Source organism: Dipodomys spectabilis, unplaced genomic scaffold, assembly GCF_019054845.1.
Source record: "Dipodomys spectabilis isolate Male_0828 unplaced genomic scaffold, ASM1905484v1 ptg000157l, whole genome shotgun sequence".
Lineage (NCBI taxonomy): Eukaryota > Metazoa > Chordata > Mammalia > Rodentia > Heteromyidae > Dipodomys > Dipodomys spectabilis.
Genome location: NW_024870834.1, coordinates 7,031,685 through 7,047,630, shown reverse-complemented (window position 1 = coordinate 7,047,630; position 15,946 = coordinate 7,031,685). Strand labels below are relative to the sequence as shown.

Genomic DNA, 15,946 nt, shown 5'->3' with positions numbered 1-15,946 from the left:
TCAGAAACATCTACAATGACCTTTCTGAGCTATTCCATCTTCTCATGAGAACTGTACACTGTCAGTTGACAGACAAGAGCAGCATAGGGGACTAGGAAGATGGCTCAGTGGTAGAGTGCTTGCCTCCCATGCATGAGGCCCTGGGGTGGATTCATCAGCACCACATAAACAGAAAAAGCCAGAAGTGGCGCTGTGGTTCAATGGTAGAGCTCTAGCCTTGAGCTGAACACCTGAGGGACAGTGCCCAGGCCCAGAGTTCAAAGCCCCATAATGGACAAAAGAAAAAAAGAAGAAAAGAAAAGTAAATCCACAGCTCCCTAAAGAACTGTAAGAGCACAGGGAAGGGCATGAAGTGCAGATTCAACGTGAAAGGAAAACATTACACTGGCCCTGCCTCAAATGCCTGGGATCAGCACCCAAAGGGAAGGCAGATACTGGGGCAATCTGTTAAATGTATTGGGAGAATAAAACACAAGGTTTGGTTTCATAGATGTGATATTCCACTTTTTACATACGTAAAGGGGACTGTAATTTTCCTTCCTTACATAGTCCTTATAAGATCATGGTCCTGTACAAAAATCAAAGTTACACTCGCCTCATAAAAAAGACCTGGAGGAAATAATTCCCATTTTTCTACTCCCTGAAGTTTGCAAATGATTACAATTACAATAATTGTGGCAGAATTTGTTCTGTCCTCAGCCAGGGTCAGTGCTGAGCCAGAAACCTTATCTATCCCCTATACTGTGCGTGTATGTGTGTGTATGTTTGTATGTATTGGTACCAAGGTTTCAATTTAGGGCCTTACACTTTTTTTGTGCCAGTGCTAGGATTTGAACTCAGGGCCTCACACTCTTGCTTGGCTTTGAACCACACATACACTTCTAGCTTTTTGCTGGTTAATTAGAGATAAAGAGTCTTTCAGGACTTCTCAGAAAAAATAAGAATGCCCAATGAAGAAATGTTCATCATCTCTGACGATAAAAAATGCAAATCAAAACATTAAGATTCCACCTCACTCCAGTTAGTTTCTAACAATAACACATGCTGACAGGAATGTGGCCAAAAGGGAAAATGCTACTACACTGTTGTTAGGAATTTAACTTGTTCAACCACTCTAAAAAGCAGTATGGAGGTTCCTCAAAAGACTAAACATAGAGCTTCCCTATGACCCAGCAATTCCACTCCAATAGACCACAAACAACGCCACACGAAAGCTACCAGCATAACTACATTCATTACAGCACTGTTTACCATAGCCAAGATATGGAATCAACCCAGCTGTCTCTCAGTGCATGAATGGCTGAAGAATATGTAAAATACATACAAAATGCAATTCTATGCTCCCATCCAAATGATATTGTACCATTCATAAGGAAATGGAAATGTTACTCATTTCTGTTTGTCTCATTATTCATTTTTTTGTATTGTATGTAAGTTTATCTGTTTTGGGGAGGGTAAGTGGGGGATTGGGAGGGAAAAACTGGGAGAAAAAAGGAAAAGATGATACTGTTCTAAAAGAAATGTACTCATTACCTGACTTATGTAACTGTAACCATACTATGCATTATCTTTACAATAACAATAAAATTAATTTTTAAAAAGAAAAGAAAAATAGTCTCTCAGATTTGTCTGCCCTGGTTAGCTTTAAACTAAGATCCTCAGATCTCACCATCGTAAGTAGATAGGACTATTACAGGTGTGAGCTAGTGGCACCCTACTTAGAGCCTTACATTTTTGTTTGCCTTTTCCCTTACAATTGGTAGATACTTTAACATTTGAGTAACACCTCTAGTCTAGTTTTCTTGCTGGTTAATTGGAGATAGAGTCTTGTGGACTTTTCTCCCTGGGCCGACTTAGGTCAGTGGTCCTCAGATCTCAGCTCCCTGAGTAGCTAAGATTACAGCTGTAAGACACCAGCACTAGTCTCATTTGTCTTTTTGTTTTCTTTTTCTGCCAGTCCTGGGACTTGAACTCAGGGCCTGGGTGCTATCCCTGAGCCTCTCTGTGTTCGAGGCTAGCACTTTACCACTTGAGCCACAGCTACACTTCTGGCTTTTTCTATGTGGCACTGAGGAATCGAATTCACGGCTTCATGAATGCTAGGCAAGCACTCTACTACTAAGCCACAATCCCAGCACCTCATTTGTCTTTTAATGTTCAGTAGTTGAGTGGACTCTACACCTCTTGATGTTGTCATCCATATCAAGCATGAAAATGACCAACCTAAATGCAAGCTCATAATTCACTGATTTCCCAAGTATAACTTCCATCTTTGGGAGCTTGGTTACTATTCTAGAGTCTTGCCCCCATTTTCTTTTTTGAATCTAAGGGTTTTCCCTATGTTTTCTAGCTGGTCCGTGCAATAAACAGACCTTATAAAAAATGTATATTATCTAGCCCTTCAGGGGTTTTATTGATAGCTTTTTCTTGGATATCAAAGCTGTCATCTAATTAGAAGGGGGAAAATATTTTGTTTCTACTTCTATACTAGGAATATATTGCCATATATAAAATAAACAGGTCAAGGAATAGAAACAGTCTAATGGTTCTTATCACATTAGAAAACTCTGAAACATACAAAGATGATGTAAACATTACAAATATTCACCTTAAAATATCCAAGGATCTTTACTACAGAAGTCCTGTCCTATATGGGATATACTTATTTATTCACCCAGTCGCTAAATAATAGGCTAGTATATGTAATTATTCTGGAAAAGTTATCTACTCAGAAAATTTATGTTCATTTAAAGTCCATTTTCCTAGTATGTTACTGAATTAGCAATAAATTCTGATGAAAAAAAAATATGCCAAGTATAGTGATTTCTTACAATTTTATGTGTCTTGGCAGCCATTTGTGCCTTCTATGCAAAGAACCAGAAGCAACCCTAAGCTGGATTTACTGTGGGATACCAGAGAGAATGCAAACTTTGGCTTCTCGGGTCAGCAAAATGGTAAGGCATGGGTCAAAGGCCACAAAGTATGTGCCAATATAAGCAAGTTTTCTACTTGAGGACTCCTTGGTGGAAGGTTGGACAATTAGGCCTTGGCTGTGGACCAGACAAAAGAAACAACGTGTAAAGAACATAACGTCAACACCACATCCTGCTCCCTATTTTCCCCAGTAGGTCATGGGTGCTAGTTTCTCTACATTTTCAAACAGCATGATGTTATAAATTCTCCAAATGAAATAGATTAAAATTTAAATTTATGCATGTGATATTTTTCTCGGATTTCTTCTTGTCATACAAATTGTAAAACCAACTCTGTAGTAAAAAGAACAATAAGACCATTCTTACCTCACCAATGACTTAAAACTGCAATAAACAAAGAGGGAATTTACATAAACTTATGTACAAAATATGTAAATATGCATATGTAAATATGCATAGTATCTTGTAACATATCTGACTGTGGAAAATGAGTGAGCTAGCCTGAATAAATCATTTAAGCAGGTTAACAAGAGCTATTAATAAATTTTAATTTGTAAAATTTAACCTAAGTGGCCAGGCATGGTGGCCATGCCTATAATCCCAGCAACTTAAGGAGGAGAGAGGGCAGGAGGGCTATAGCTAGAGGCCAGTTCAAACAAAAAGTTAGCAAGGCCGTATGACAACAAACAAGCCAAGCATCCTAGCTATGCAGCAGGTGAAGGAAGGAGGATCACAGTCTGAGGTTGTCCTGGGCAAAAGCACAAGACTCTATCTGAAAAACAAATTAAAGCTGAAAACAGCTGGGGGCCTGGCTTAAGCAGCAGAGTGCTTACTTAGCAAATCCCTTAGTTCAAATCTTAGTAACACACATACACACACAAAAAGAATGTATCACATACAGAAGAATGTATCATTAAAAATTATATAATAACAAATGTTAAAAGTATGTGGAGAAGAACAGCGGATCGCCAGGAACAGAGAAACCTACCAGCCGGGAGTCTCCAGGAGGATCCCACCTCACCCATCACTCTCCACCGGAGCGGAGAGGCTCCATCCCGCCAAAGCCGCCCGGCACCAGCAGCGCCACAAAGGGACCTGTCTGCAGACCCACCCGCCCAATCGCGATCGCAACGACCCGGCGGGGGGCCGCTCAACCCAGCCCGCAACCACCCCAACTGAACTCGGACTGCAACAACAACTGACGGACTGCAACAACAACTGACGACCTACAGGGTGAGTACCCATCAGGGGACAGGGAATCCATCAAGGGAGACCAGAGCTGGAGGGAATCCCCAGACCCTGACCTAGACTCCCTACCCCAACACCCGGACCACAGGACCCACTAAAACTGGGAACTGTTCGAGAGCTCCACCAGCCGGTAGAGCACACTCTGCTGGCCAGGCCAGAGCAAGAGCGCCCTTGGAAGGGAACTTAAATGCTCAAGCCAGGAACAGTGCCCCTGGGTCAAGACTACCAACAGTAGAAGAAATTTGAACTGTGTCCTCCAGGCTGCATAACCAAGGTGGTATACACATTAGCACAGGCCTAACGAGCGCGCTCCAGGCTGGGGCCGGAACCAGGCCAGGGGACCGGCGCCTGAACAAAGCAAAAAGGGTCAGAAGTGGGGCTGTGGCTCAAATGGTAGGGTGCCAGCCCTGAGCTGAAGAGCTGAGGGACAGCACCCAAACCTAGAGTTCAAGCCCACAACCAGCCCAAAACAAACAAACAAAAACACATCAGGAGCCCATAGCAGACTCCAGTATTTGGGAGAGTGCATCCAGAGCATCTGATCTTCCCAAGAGCACCCGCAGGAGCAAACACAAGCAGTCCAGGCTGCTCAACCCTTCCAAAGGCGGGAATTGCTACAGCAGAGAGCTGAGAATCCTAAGTGAATAGCAGCTGGAAATAGGCTCCCAACAGAATCCAGATCAGGCACAGACTCTCTCTACCAATACAGAATCAGCAACCAAGCAAAGACAGACACACCAAAACAAGATTGAAGAGCAGTCTCCTGAACCCCCATGCGAAAATCACAGAGAAAAATCACAAGGTTTACCACTACCCAGGACAGCAAGCTCACCTCAAAAGCCAGCAGCCACGCAGGGGAGAGCCCCAGTGGGAGCAAAGCAGGAATGGAAGACAAAAACTACATCCAAGGGTTGCTGGAGGCAATGACTCAAGAAATAAAGCGAGAAATGGATCAGAAATTGAAAGAGCACAAGGATGAACTATCAAAAGATATACAGGACATCAAACAAAAATTGGATGCAAAAATAGAAGCTGCACAAACCTCAGTAAGAAGTGAGATAAACGCCAAATTAGAGGTAATGCATACTGATATCACCTCATTGAGAGGTGAGATCAGTACTCTGAGAACCAACATTGAATCCATAAAGGGATCCATTTCCACCATGCAAACCACAATAGAAGCCACGGTCAACAGAGTGAATGAAATGGAAGGTAGAGTGTCAGATACAGAAGACAGAATACACCAACTGGACCAAAAAGTGACAGATATGGAAAAATCACTCAAATTAAACCAAAGGGAAATTCAAGAGCAAGCAGATAATGCTAAAAAATTTAACCTTCGCATAATCGGAGTGGACGAAGGTGAGGAATTCCAGAGCAAGGGAATGCAACACCTATTTAACAAGATAGTCAATGAAAATTTTCCCCACCTCAAAAACGACCATCTTAACTACATCACAAAAGCTTATCGAACACCCAACAAGCAAGATCCCAGGAGAAACACTTCTAGGCACATAATAGTAACAATGATGGATCTGAATAATAAGGAAACAATCCTGCATGCAGCAAAAATGAAGAAGGAGCTATACTACAACGGGAAAAAAATTAGAATCACTGCAGATCTCTCCACACAAACAATGAATGCAAGAAAAGCCTGGGAAAGCACCATACGAGCCCTGAGAGCCAATAACTGCCAACCCAGACTGATATACCCGGCAAAGCTAGCATTCACATTCGATGGAGAACTGAAAACTTTTAATAGCAAAGAAAAACTAAATGAATACATAAACATTAAGCCAGCATTACAAAGAATTCTAAGAGGGGGGACACAACCTGAAGAAAGCAACCAGGAACTGGGACCTGCCCCAAACAGGCATTACTCAAAGTCTAACTGAGCAAGCACAGGAGGAAAGGAAAGAAGAAAAACTTAGGAAAACGGAATGGCAGGGACAACAATGCATCTCTCTATACTTTCTCTTAATATAAATGGGCTGAATTCGCCAATTAAAAGAAAACGAACTGAGGACTGGATCAGAAAACAAGACCCATCCATCTGTTGCCTTCAGGAGACCCACCTCTCAGCCAAACATACAAACAAACTCAGAGTGAAGGGGTGGAAAAGGATCTACCAATCAAATTCCCCCAATAAGAAAGCAGGTGTAGCTATCCTGATATCTGACAAAATAAACTTTTCATTAAAATCAGTACAGAAAGACAAGGACGGACACTACATATTAATAAAGGGAACAATCCAAGAGGAGGATATAACCATCATCAACTTATATGCCCCAAATATTGGTGCACCCAGATATGTTAAACAAATGCTCTCAAACTTACAGAATAAAATAGATCCCAATACGATAATACTAGGAGACTTTAACACGCCACTCTCACCAAAGGACAGGTCTACCAACCAGAGGATTGGTAAAGAAGCTACCGAATTAAGTGAGGCCATACTTCAAGCGGAATTAACTGACATCTACCGAGTATTTCACCCTAAAACAACACAGTACACATTCTTCTCAGCAGCTCATGGAACTTTCTCCAAAATAGACCATATCATAGTTCATTCAAGGAACTTAAGCAAATACAAAGGGATCGACATAATCCCCTGTATCCTATCTGACCACAGTGGAATCAAGCTAGCTCTCAATAACAAAGCATACCGCAGAAATTTCTCTAATACATGGAAATTGAACAGCACACTCCTTAACAAGGCCTGGGTAACAGAAGAGATCAGAGAAGAAATAAAGCATTTCCTAGAACTCAATGAAAATGAAAACACCTCACAAAGAAACTTGTGGGACACAGCAAAAGCAGTCCTGAGGGGCAAATTTATTGCCCTCAGTGCCCACATCAAGAGAATGGAGACAGACCAAGTAAATAATCTCATGTTGCAACTAAAACAGCTAGAAAAACAAGAAAAAATGGGACCCAAAGCTACTAGACGAAGCCAGATAACCAAATTGAGAGCAGAGATTAACCAATTAGAAAATCAGAAAACCATAACCAAAATAAACCAAACAAAAAGCTGGTTCTTTGAAAAAATAAACAAAATTGATGGCCCGTTGGCAAGATTAATTAAAAAAAGAAGAGAGGAAACCCATATTAATAGGATTAGGGATGCCACGGGAAACATCACAACACGCACCCAAGATATCCAAACAATTCTAACAGACTACTTTCAAAAGCTATACTCTCTAAAGGAAGAAAATCTGGCGGAAATGGATGCATTTTTAGAGAAATACAAGTTACCCAAACTGAGCAAAGAAGAAGTTAACCAATTAAATAAGCCAATATCCTATAATGAGATACAGGAAGCTATCAAAAGTCTTCCAACAAAAAAAAGCCCAGGACCAGATGGATTCACAGCAGAATTCTATAAGACCTTTAAAGAAGAACTAATACCCATACTCCTCAAGCTCTTCAGAGAAACAGAGAAGGAGGGAGCTATCCCAAACTCATTCTACGAAGCCAATATCACACTCATCCCCAAACCAGGCAAAGACCCAACCAAAAAGGAGAATTACAGGCCAATCTCCTTGATGAACACAGATGCAAAGATCCTTAACAAGATTCTAGCTAACAGAATCCAGAAACACATAAAAAAAATAATACACTATGATCAGGTAGGCTTCATCCCAGAGACACAGGGATGGTTTAACATACGTAAGTCAATAAATGTAATCCAGCATATCAACAGAGCCAAGGTCAAGAATCACATGATTATCGCCACAGATGCAGAAAAGGCCTTTGATAAAATTCAACATTCATTCATGCTAAAAGCTCTGGAGAAAATAGGAATAGAAGGAACATTTCTAAAAACAATAAAAGCCATTTATGACAGACCAATAGCCAATATTATACTTAATGGGGAAAAGCTACAACCAATCCTCCTAAAAACAGGAACAAGGCAAGGATGTCCACTGTCTCCACTCCTCTTCAACATAGTCCTAGAACCCTTAGCCAGGGCAATAAGGCAAGAAAAAGACATTAAAGGGATCCGCATAGGGAAAGAAGAAGTGAAACTATCCCTTTTTGCAGACGACATGATACTATACCTCCACGATCCCAAAAACTCCATCCCCAAACTTTTAGAAATCATAAGTCACTTCGGCAAAATAGCAGGATACAAAATAAACCCACAAAAATCAGTTGCCTTCCTATACACTGATAGCGCACAGGAAGAGAGGGAAATAAAGGGAGCAACCCCATTCACAATAACCTCCCAAAAAATAAAATATTTAGGAATTAACCTAACCAAAGATGTAAAAGAACTATTTAATGAGAACTATAAAAAGTTAAAGAAAGAAATTGCAGAAGACACTAGGAAATGGAAAGACCTCCCATGCTCCTGGATAGGCCGACTTAATATAGTAAAGATGGTGATACTTCCAAAACTAATATACAAATTCAATGCAATTCCTATTAAAATCCCAATGACGTATATCACTGAAATACAGAAAACAGTCCAAAAATTTATATGGAACAACAAAAGACCTAGAATAGCCAAAACAATTCTAGGGGATAAAGACAATATGGGAGGGCTATCCATGCCGAACTTCAAACTCTACTACAGAGCTATAATCACAAAGACAGCATGGTACTGGCACAAAAACAGACCCGAAGACCAATGGAACAGAATAGAAGATCCAGATATAAATCCACAGGCCTACAGCCAGCTGATATTCGACAAAGGAGCCAAAGACATACAATGGAAGAAACACAGCCTCTTCAACCGCTGGTGCTGGGAAAACTGGGCAGCCACATGCAGAAAACTAAAAGTGGACCCCAGCCTATCACCATGCACCAACATCAACTCAAAATGGATTAAAGACCTTAACATTAAACCTGAATCTCTGAAACTACTGCAGGACAGAGTAGGAGAGACACTTGAAATAATAGGCACAGGAAGGAACTTCCTGAACAGAGTCCCAGGGTCACAACAAGTTGGAGAGAGACTCGACAAATGGGACTACCTTAAAATAAAAAGCTTCTGCACAGCTAAATCTATCGCAACTAAGCTAGAAAGACAACCAACTAATTGGGAAAAAATATTTACCAGCAATATATCAGACAAGGGGTTAACATCCTGTATATACAGGGAACTCAAGAAACTAATCCCTCCCAAACCTAACAAACCAATTACTAAATGGGCAAGGGAACTAAAGAGGGACTTCTCAAATGAAGAAATAAAAATGGCAAAGAAACACATGAGGAAATGTTCATCATCCCTGGTGGTGAAGGAAATGCAAATAAAGACAACCCTGAGATACCACCTTACCCCAGTCAGAATGTCCCACATCCACAAATCAGCCAACGACAAATGCTGGAGGGGATGTGGAGAAAGAGGAACCCTATTACACTGCTGGTGGGAATGTACACTTATACAACCACTTTGGAAAGCAGTCTGGAGGGTCCTTAGAAAGCTAAAGATTGACCTCCCTTACGACCCAGTCATACCACTTCTAGGCACCTACCCTGAACAACAGGAACCAATATACAAGGACACGTGCACCTCCATGTTTATTGCAGCACTGTTCGCAATAGCTAGGATATGGAAACAACCTAGGTGCCCCACCACAGATGAATGGATCCAAAAATTGTGGTATCTATACACAATGGAATATTATGCAGCCATTAGAAATGACAAAATAATGGCATTTGCAGGGAAATGGATGGAGCTAGAAGGAATCATGTTGAGCGAGGTAAGCCAAGAACGAAGAGACAAACGGTACATGGTCTCCCTCATAAGTGGATGCTAAATCCAAAAGGTTAGGTGATACGACAAAACTAACAGGACTTAAGAAACAAAGAACTCCCGCTCATCTGGTTGAACCACTACTAAATATCCTCATGCTGCTGATCACAAATATGGTACATAACATGTGAACACTGTTATATATTACAGACTGTGGTAGACAATTTGCTCCAGGGAAGTTAGAATGAACTTGTGACTTTGAAATTATGTAATCATTTAATCACAATCAAAAAAAAAAAAAAAAAAAAAAAGAACCTCGGGGAAGGGAGGGAGGGAGGGGATGGTAGGGGGAAAACAATGGAGGGGGTAACAATGTTCAAGAGGAAGTGTACTCATAACCTCACTCATGTAACTGTAACCCTCTGTATAGTAGCTTTACAATAAAAAAAAAAAAAAAAAAAAAAAAAAAAAAAAAAAAAAAAAAAAAAAAAAAGTATGTGGAGAAATTGGAATCCTCACATACTGCTGGGAGGAATGTAAAATGGTGCAGCCACTTTTGAGAAAAAGTCTCATAGGTCTCACAAAGTTAAACATAGCCAGCAACCAATGGCTCATGCCTGTAATCCTAGCTACTCAGGAAATGGAGATCAGGATGATCATGCATTGAGGCCTGAGCAAGAAGTTCATGAGACTGAGCAAAACTAATAGCTAGGCAAAGTGGCATGTGCCTGTTATCCCAGCTATACAGGAGGCTAAGACTGGGAGAACTGCAGTTATAAGCCAGATATAAAGTTCCTAAGACTTTAACAGAAAAAGTTGAGTGTGGTGGAGTACACCTGTCATCCCAGCTACAGAGGGAAGTGTAAATAGGAGCCCAGGCAAAAAGCAAGGCTCTGTGTCGAAAATAATCAGAGCAAAAAAGGACTGGAGATATGAGTAGAGTACCTGCCTAGCAAGCTTGATGAATCTTCAGTTCAAACCCCAGGAACATAAAGGGTAAAGGAGGAGGAAGAAATGGAAGAGGAAAGAAAAAGGGAGGAGAGTAAAAGGAAGAAAGATGGAGAAAAGAGAAGTTAAACATTTGAATTGCCAATTCACTCCTAGGAATATGCCCAAGAGTAATGAAAACATTATGTTCAAGCAAAACATAGTGCTTATGACAGCATACAAGTTGAAGCAACTCTAAAGGTCATCAATGGATCGATAAACAAAATGTGGTATATCCACATAATGAATATTTAGCCATAAAAAGGGGAAAGTACTTCTATAACTCCAATAAACCTGGAAACTAATGTAGTGTTTGCCACAGTCAGCAAATACTACATCTGTGTGATTCCACTTAGAGAACTGGCAAATATATAGATACAGAATGTAGACTAGTGGGGTGCTTTAGGGCTTAGAGGATGGTGAACTTCAGAAGTTATAGCTAAAGGTTTGTAGTATCAATGACTGCATAACTTTGTAAATACACAGAAACCCTCAAACCGTACACTTAAAATGGGTAAGCCACACAAGAGTGTGATTTATATTTCAATAAAGCTATTATCAAAAAGACAAAAAAAAACAGACAAACAAAACATAGTCTGTAAATAAGATAAAATTTGCCCTGGATAGCTTTATTTGCCCTGGATAGCTTTTCAAAGATGTCACAAACACAATTTTCAAGGGAACTGACACACCACAGGTCTGGACTCTTTCCCCTATGAGCAGATTCTGCCTTTGAAATCCGAAACAAAGGTAGGGATAAAGGACATTGCTCTGATATTATTTTAAAGCAGTATTTCTTAGAGATAGGTTGGGGTGGAGCTAGTTTCTATTTTTAAAAAAGACACCTTTACAAATGACCCAAAGGTGAGAATGGACTGCAAATTCTCCAAGTTGGTAACCACAATAAACTCTTTTGACATCAAAATGCCTACCTAACATGAATAATGACAGGGCTTATTCACTAGTTGTTATGTAAGTTGGCACCACACTATATGCCGAACTACTCAAAGAGGCTATAAAGGATTTATATGACACAGCATTAGACATGAAAGCTCATTACTGACTGACCTGAAGACAATTTACACATGAGAAGTTAAATATATGTGCGTACGGTTAGGCCAGTGGCTGAACATTTTCTCCTGCTGGAAGGTTTGACACTCAGAAGGGAGGGGCAGGTACCTTTCAAGGTACACCTGCAACCCACCCCCCACCTACTATGGCCAGCTGAGAAATTTAAGTACAGTTGGAAAGAAAAATGTTGTGTTCCCTGAGGTCTTCCCCTTCCTTCCACAGAAAGAGCCCTGGGGCTGATAAAGTTGGCAAGAGAAGAGTTCAGGGCTTCCTTTTCAAGTCTACTGAGAGAAGGAAAAGGAGCAAAGCTAGCTGTCATAGTTGTGATTGTACAGCAACACATTCCAGGGTGTGAAGAGACAGGTACACACCTGTCAAGACCAACTACACAGCTGGCAGGGCCCAGAGCAAAATGAAGATGTATAGAACTGAATGTTTGTGGATCCTACAATAATCAGAGCATAGCATTACAGTACACATGGGGCTCTCTAAGTGTGGAGGGCTCACAACAGCCCTGGCTGGACAACCAGGAGCCAGTTCGGGCTCCTGAGCAGTAGAAACAGAGGTAGATAATTTTGAGGAAACACAGACTTTTCTGAAAATCAGAAAATCAAGGTCGCCTAATGCATACAGAGACCATGAGTGGTACCATGTTGGTTATGTAGCCCAGAGATTTTTTAATATACATACGGTACTGACATTTATTCACATAATTATTTATGTTATGAAAATGGCACAGTGTATAAGCTCTTCTGTGAAACTTGTCTCTTGCTGGAGAAACTTTTAAAATGTTCATAAAGATAGCTCATTTAAATTTTAATTTATAGATAATAGAACATATATAAATCCAAGTTCCATGTTTCCAAATGCTTAGTTGGGGTTTCTAAAGAGCCCTGAGTTTATTACAAATGATGAGAATTGAATAGTAGCAGCATTAAGTGAGGAATGAATGAGTCAATCAAAAATATAAAGCAGGGCTGGGAAGGTGGCTTAGTGGTAGAGCGCTTGCCTTGCATGCATGAGGCCCTGGGTTTGATTCCTCAGTATCACATAAGCAGGAAAAAAAAAGCCGGAAGTGACGCTGTGGCTCAAGTGGTAGAGCGCTAGCCTTGAGCTGAAGAGCTGAGGGACAGCACCCAGGCCCAGAGTTCAGGCCCACAACCGGACCCAAAAAAAAGTGTGTGTGTGTGTGTGTGTGTGTGTGTGTGTGTGTGTGTGTGTGTGTGTGTGTGTGTGTGTGTGTGTGTGTGTGTGTGTGTGTGTGTGTGTGTGTGTGTGTGTGTGTGTGTGTGTGTGTGTGTAGCACTTAAAAGAGTACTTGGCATGTAACAAGCTCCTGTAAATATTAATAATTTTTTACTATGTAATACTTTTTTAAATGACTCTGTCCTATGTGAAGATGTACTAATACACATCAGAGTAGGATTTATTTTTGAGACAAGGCCTCATTTTGTAGCCCATACTAACCTCAGACTCACAATCTTTCTGCCTTAGCCTCCTGAGTGCTGAGACTTCAGGGGGTGCCAACATGTACATACAACAAGTGGTTTTTTTTTGTGTTGTTTTTTTTTTTTTGGGGGGGGGTCCGGTTGTGAACCTTCAACTATGGGCCTGGGCGCTGTCCCTCAGCTAACAAGAGGTTTGTTGGGGTTTTTTTTGACATGTTTGCCTTTGTATTTCTTCTGTTCATGTTCTTGGATAGTTTTCCTATTGGATTCCTCATGGTTCTAATTTTTTTTTTATTGACTGTTGAACTGAGGATATCAGTCCTGAGTCTTAGGAGTAACAGTTCTTGTTTTGACTTACCTCCTGTTCCTAGGACCTTCAGGAGCTCAAAATTTTCAATCCCCACCTTCTCTGCATGTCCTGTCAAGTTAGCTAGAGAAAGAAAGATAAAAAGTGTAAGAAATAATAAAGGGCACCATCAACAGAAGGGGTCTGTAGGGTTTCTGAGATACCAGCAAAGTTTCATTTCTTTAACTGAACATTCACATGGTCATTGCTTGTTCAATGGTAACACATGACCAATTCTTGTTCAATGGTATAGCTATGTCATATGAAATTTTAAGTTTTACATTATAATAATTTTTTAGAACTTAGTAGCTAGATATCATTCAAATTTAATATTCATATTATATTTATTAGGCAAAGTAAGTAATTACACAGATGGGAGCAAACCAATAGGGGGCTTGATCATATTCAAGAGTAGGAGAATTATTTTAATTATATTAACAAGAAAGTATATAAAAGTGGATAATAGGGCTAGGGGTATAGCTTAGTGGTAAACCATATCATTATTAATAAGCTGGGTTCCAATACTAGAAGGGGGAAAAGCAAATAGTAAATATGCTATATAGAATAGTAAGCAATGAAAATCATTTAAGCATGTGGTTTAGATGCCTAGACCACATTTCTATGCCATTATTTTGTCACAAAGATTAAAGTCTTTGAGTAAGAATATCTAAAAATAAACTTCATCTCTCTTAATAAAATTGTTAACCTAAGAACAAGAGCTCAAATTTAACCAACAATACTAACATTTATTAGAATAAGTCAAATATTTACACATATTGTTTGACTCCTCCCCCACCAAAACATGAAATAAACATCACCAATTGCAGAAAAATCTTCTGCCTTTCTGAGTCATTTACATGCCTCAATAAAGTCCAAAATAGGTTGAACAAAAGAAGTGGAACTACTTCTCCTGCCTAGGAACAAAACACCCCAAACAGGCCTGTTTTGAGATGAAGGTAAGAGTTGTCCATTGTCTTTCTTAATATTCAAAGGAGATGGTACTTTATTGTGGTTGTATAAGGACAAAAGGTAGGTAGTTCATAAGAATGGAGTCTTCATGATGGGCTACTGACTTAGAGACAGGAGAGAACACACTTGCTACACGCTCTGCTTTCTGCAGTGAGAAATACAATGACATGCATCTGCAAACTAGCAACAGGTCCTCAGCAGAGACTAGAGCTGCCAGCACATTGATCTTGGATTCCTAGCCTCCAGAACTATGACAAATGTTAGTTGTTCACACCACTTAGTCTATGGTATTCTTGTCAAAGAAGCCTGAACTAAGAAAACTGGTGTTCACTCACTAGTTTGGTCTTCTTCCTAATCATCTAGGTCTCATGCTGAACATGTTGTACACATGATAATGATTAGATGGGACTGGGACAGAAGTAGAGACCCCAGTTAGGTTGTAAACCACACTGTATGCACCAATGCAGCTTATACAGAGTTTTATACTGGAGTGTTGGGTGTACACATCACTGATTCTCCAGTAGCTACTATTCTTTATACAGACCCCTCATATCTCCTAGGAGAGGCCCATCAGAGCAGAGTATCAGCATTTCTGAGTTGCTATCAGCATGTTAGCAACAAACCTTACATGCTGTTTTAACAGCATAATAGCACCAAACCTCACAAGCTGTTTTAACAGCATAATAGCACCAAACCTCACATGCCTCTAAATCCTAACACAATTAACTCCTTCCCACAGAAACAGCTTTAATAAAAACACTTCCACAAACACAAAAAATAAGGAATATCAACAAACTTTAAAAAACTTAAAGTGCATTGGAAGAAGCAACATACATGTTATAATCTGACCTGTTGAACTGAAACCCATTTGTAAAACTACTTAAAGATAATAATCATAAGAAACTTAAACTGGAGTGAGTCAGCTGACACTCAGCAGTGTAATCATATCAGTGTAGCTGGCATCTATTCTAATGGGCATACCAGATGAGTATGAGTAGAAAACTGGACTAAAACTTAAGATCTTTTCAAGGTCTACCTTAAGCTTATCTTTGTTATTAATAACATCAGTCTTATCAAAAGTTTTACAGTTGATATTTTGTTTACACTAATGCATTACTAAACGGAAAAAAAAAAAAAGATGGCCAGGTGCCAGTGGCTCACACCTGTAATCCTAGCTACTGAAGAGGCTGAGATCTGAGGGTTGTGGTTCAAAGCCAGCCTGAGCAGGAAAGTCTGTGAGGCT

General features: G+C 40.2%; 1 protein-coding gene across 1 annotated transcript in view; it reads right to left on the bottom strand.

Moving 5' to 3' along the window:
* Rps6ka5 (ribosomal protein S6 kinase A5) overlaps window positions 1–15,946 on the bottom strand; it is a 157,953-nt gene that overhangs the window by 101,525 nt on the left and 40,482 nt on the right. Inside the window, exon 2 of the mRNA XM_042692700.1 lies at window positions 13,747–13,818. Coding sequence (XP_042548634.1) covers window positions 13,747–13,818 — 72 coding nt within the window. The remainder of the gene's footprint in view (window positions 1–13,746; window positions 13,819–15,946) is intronic.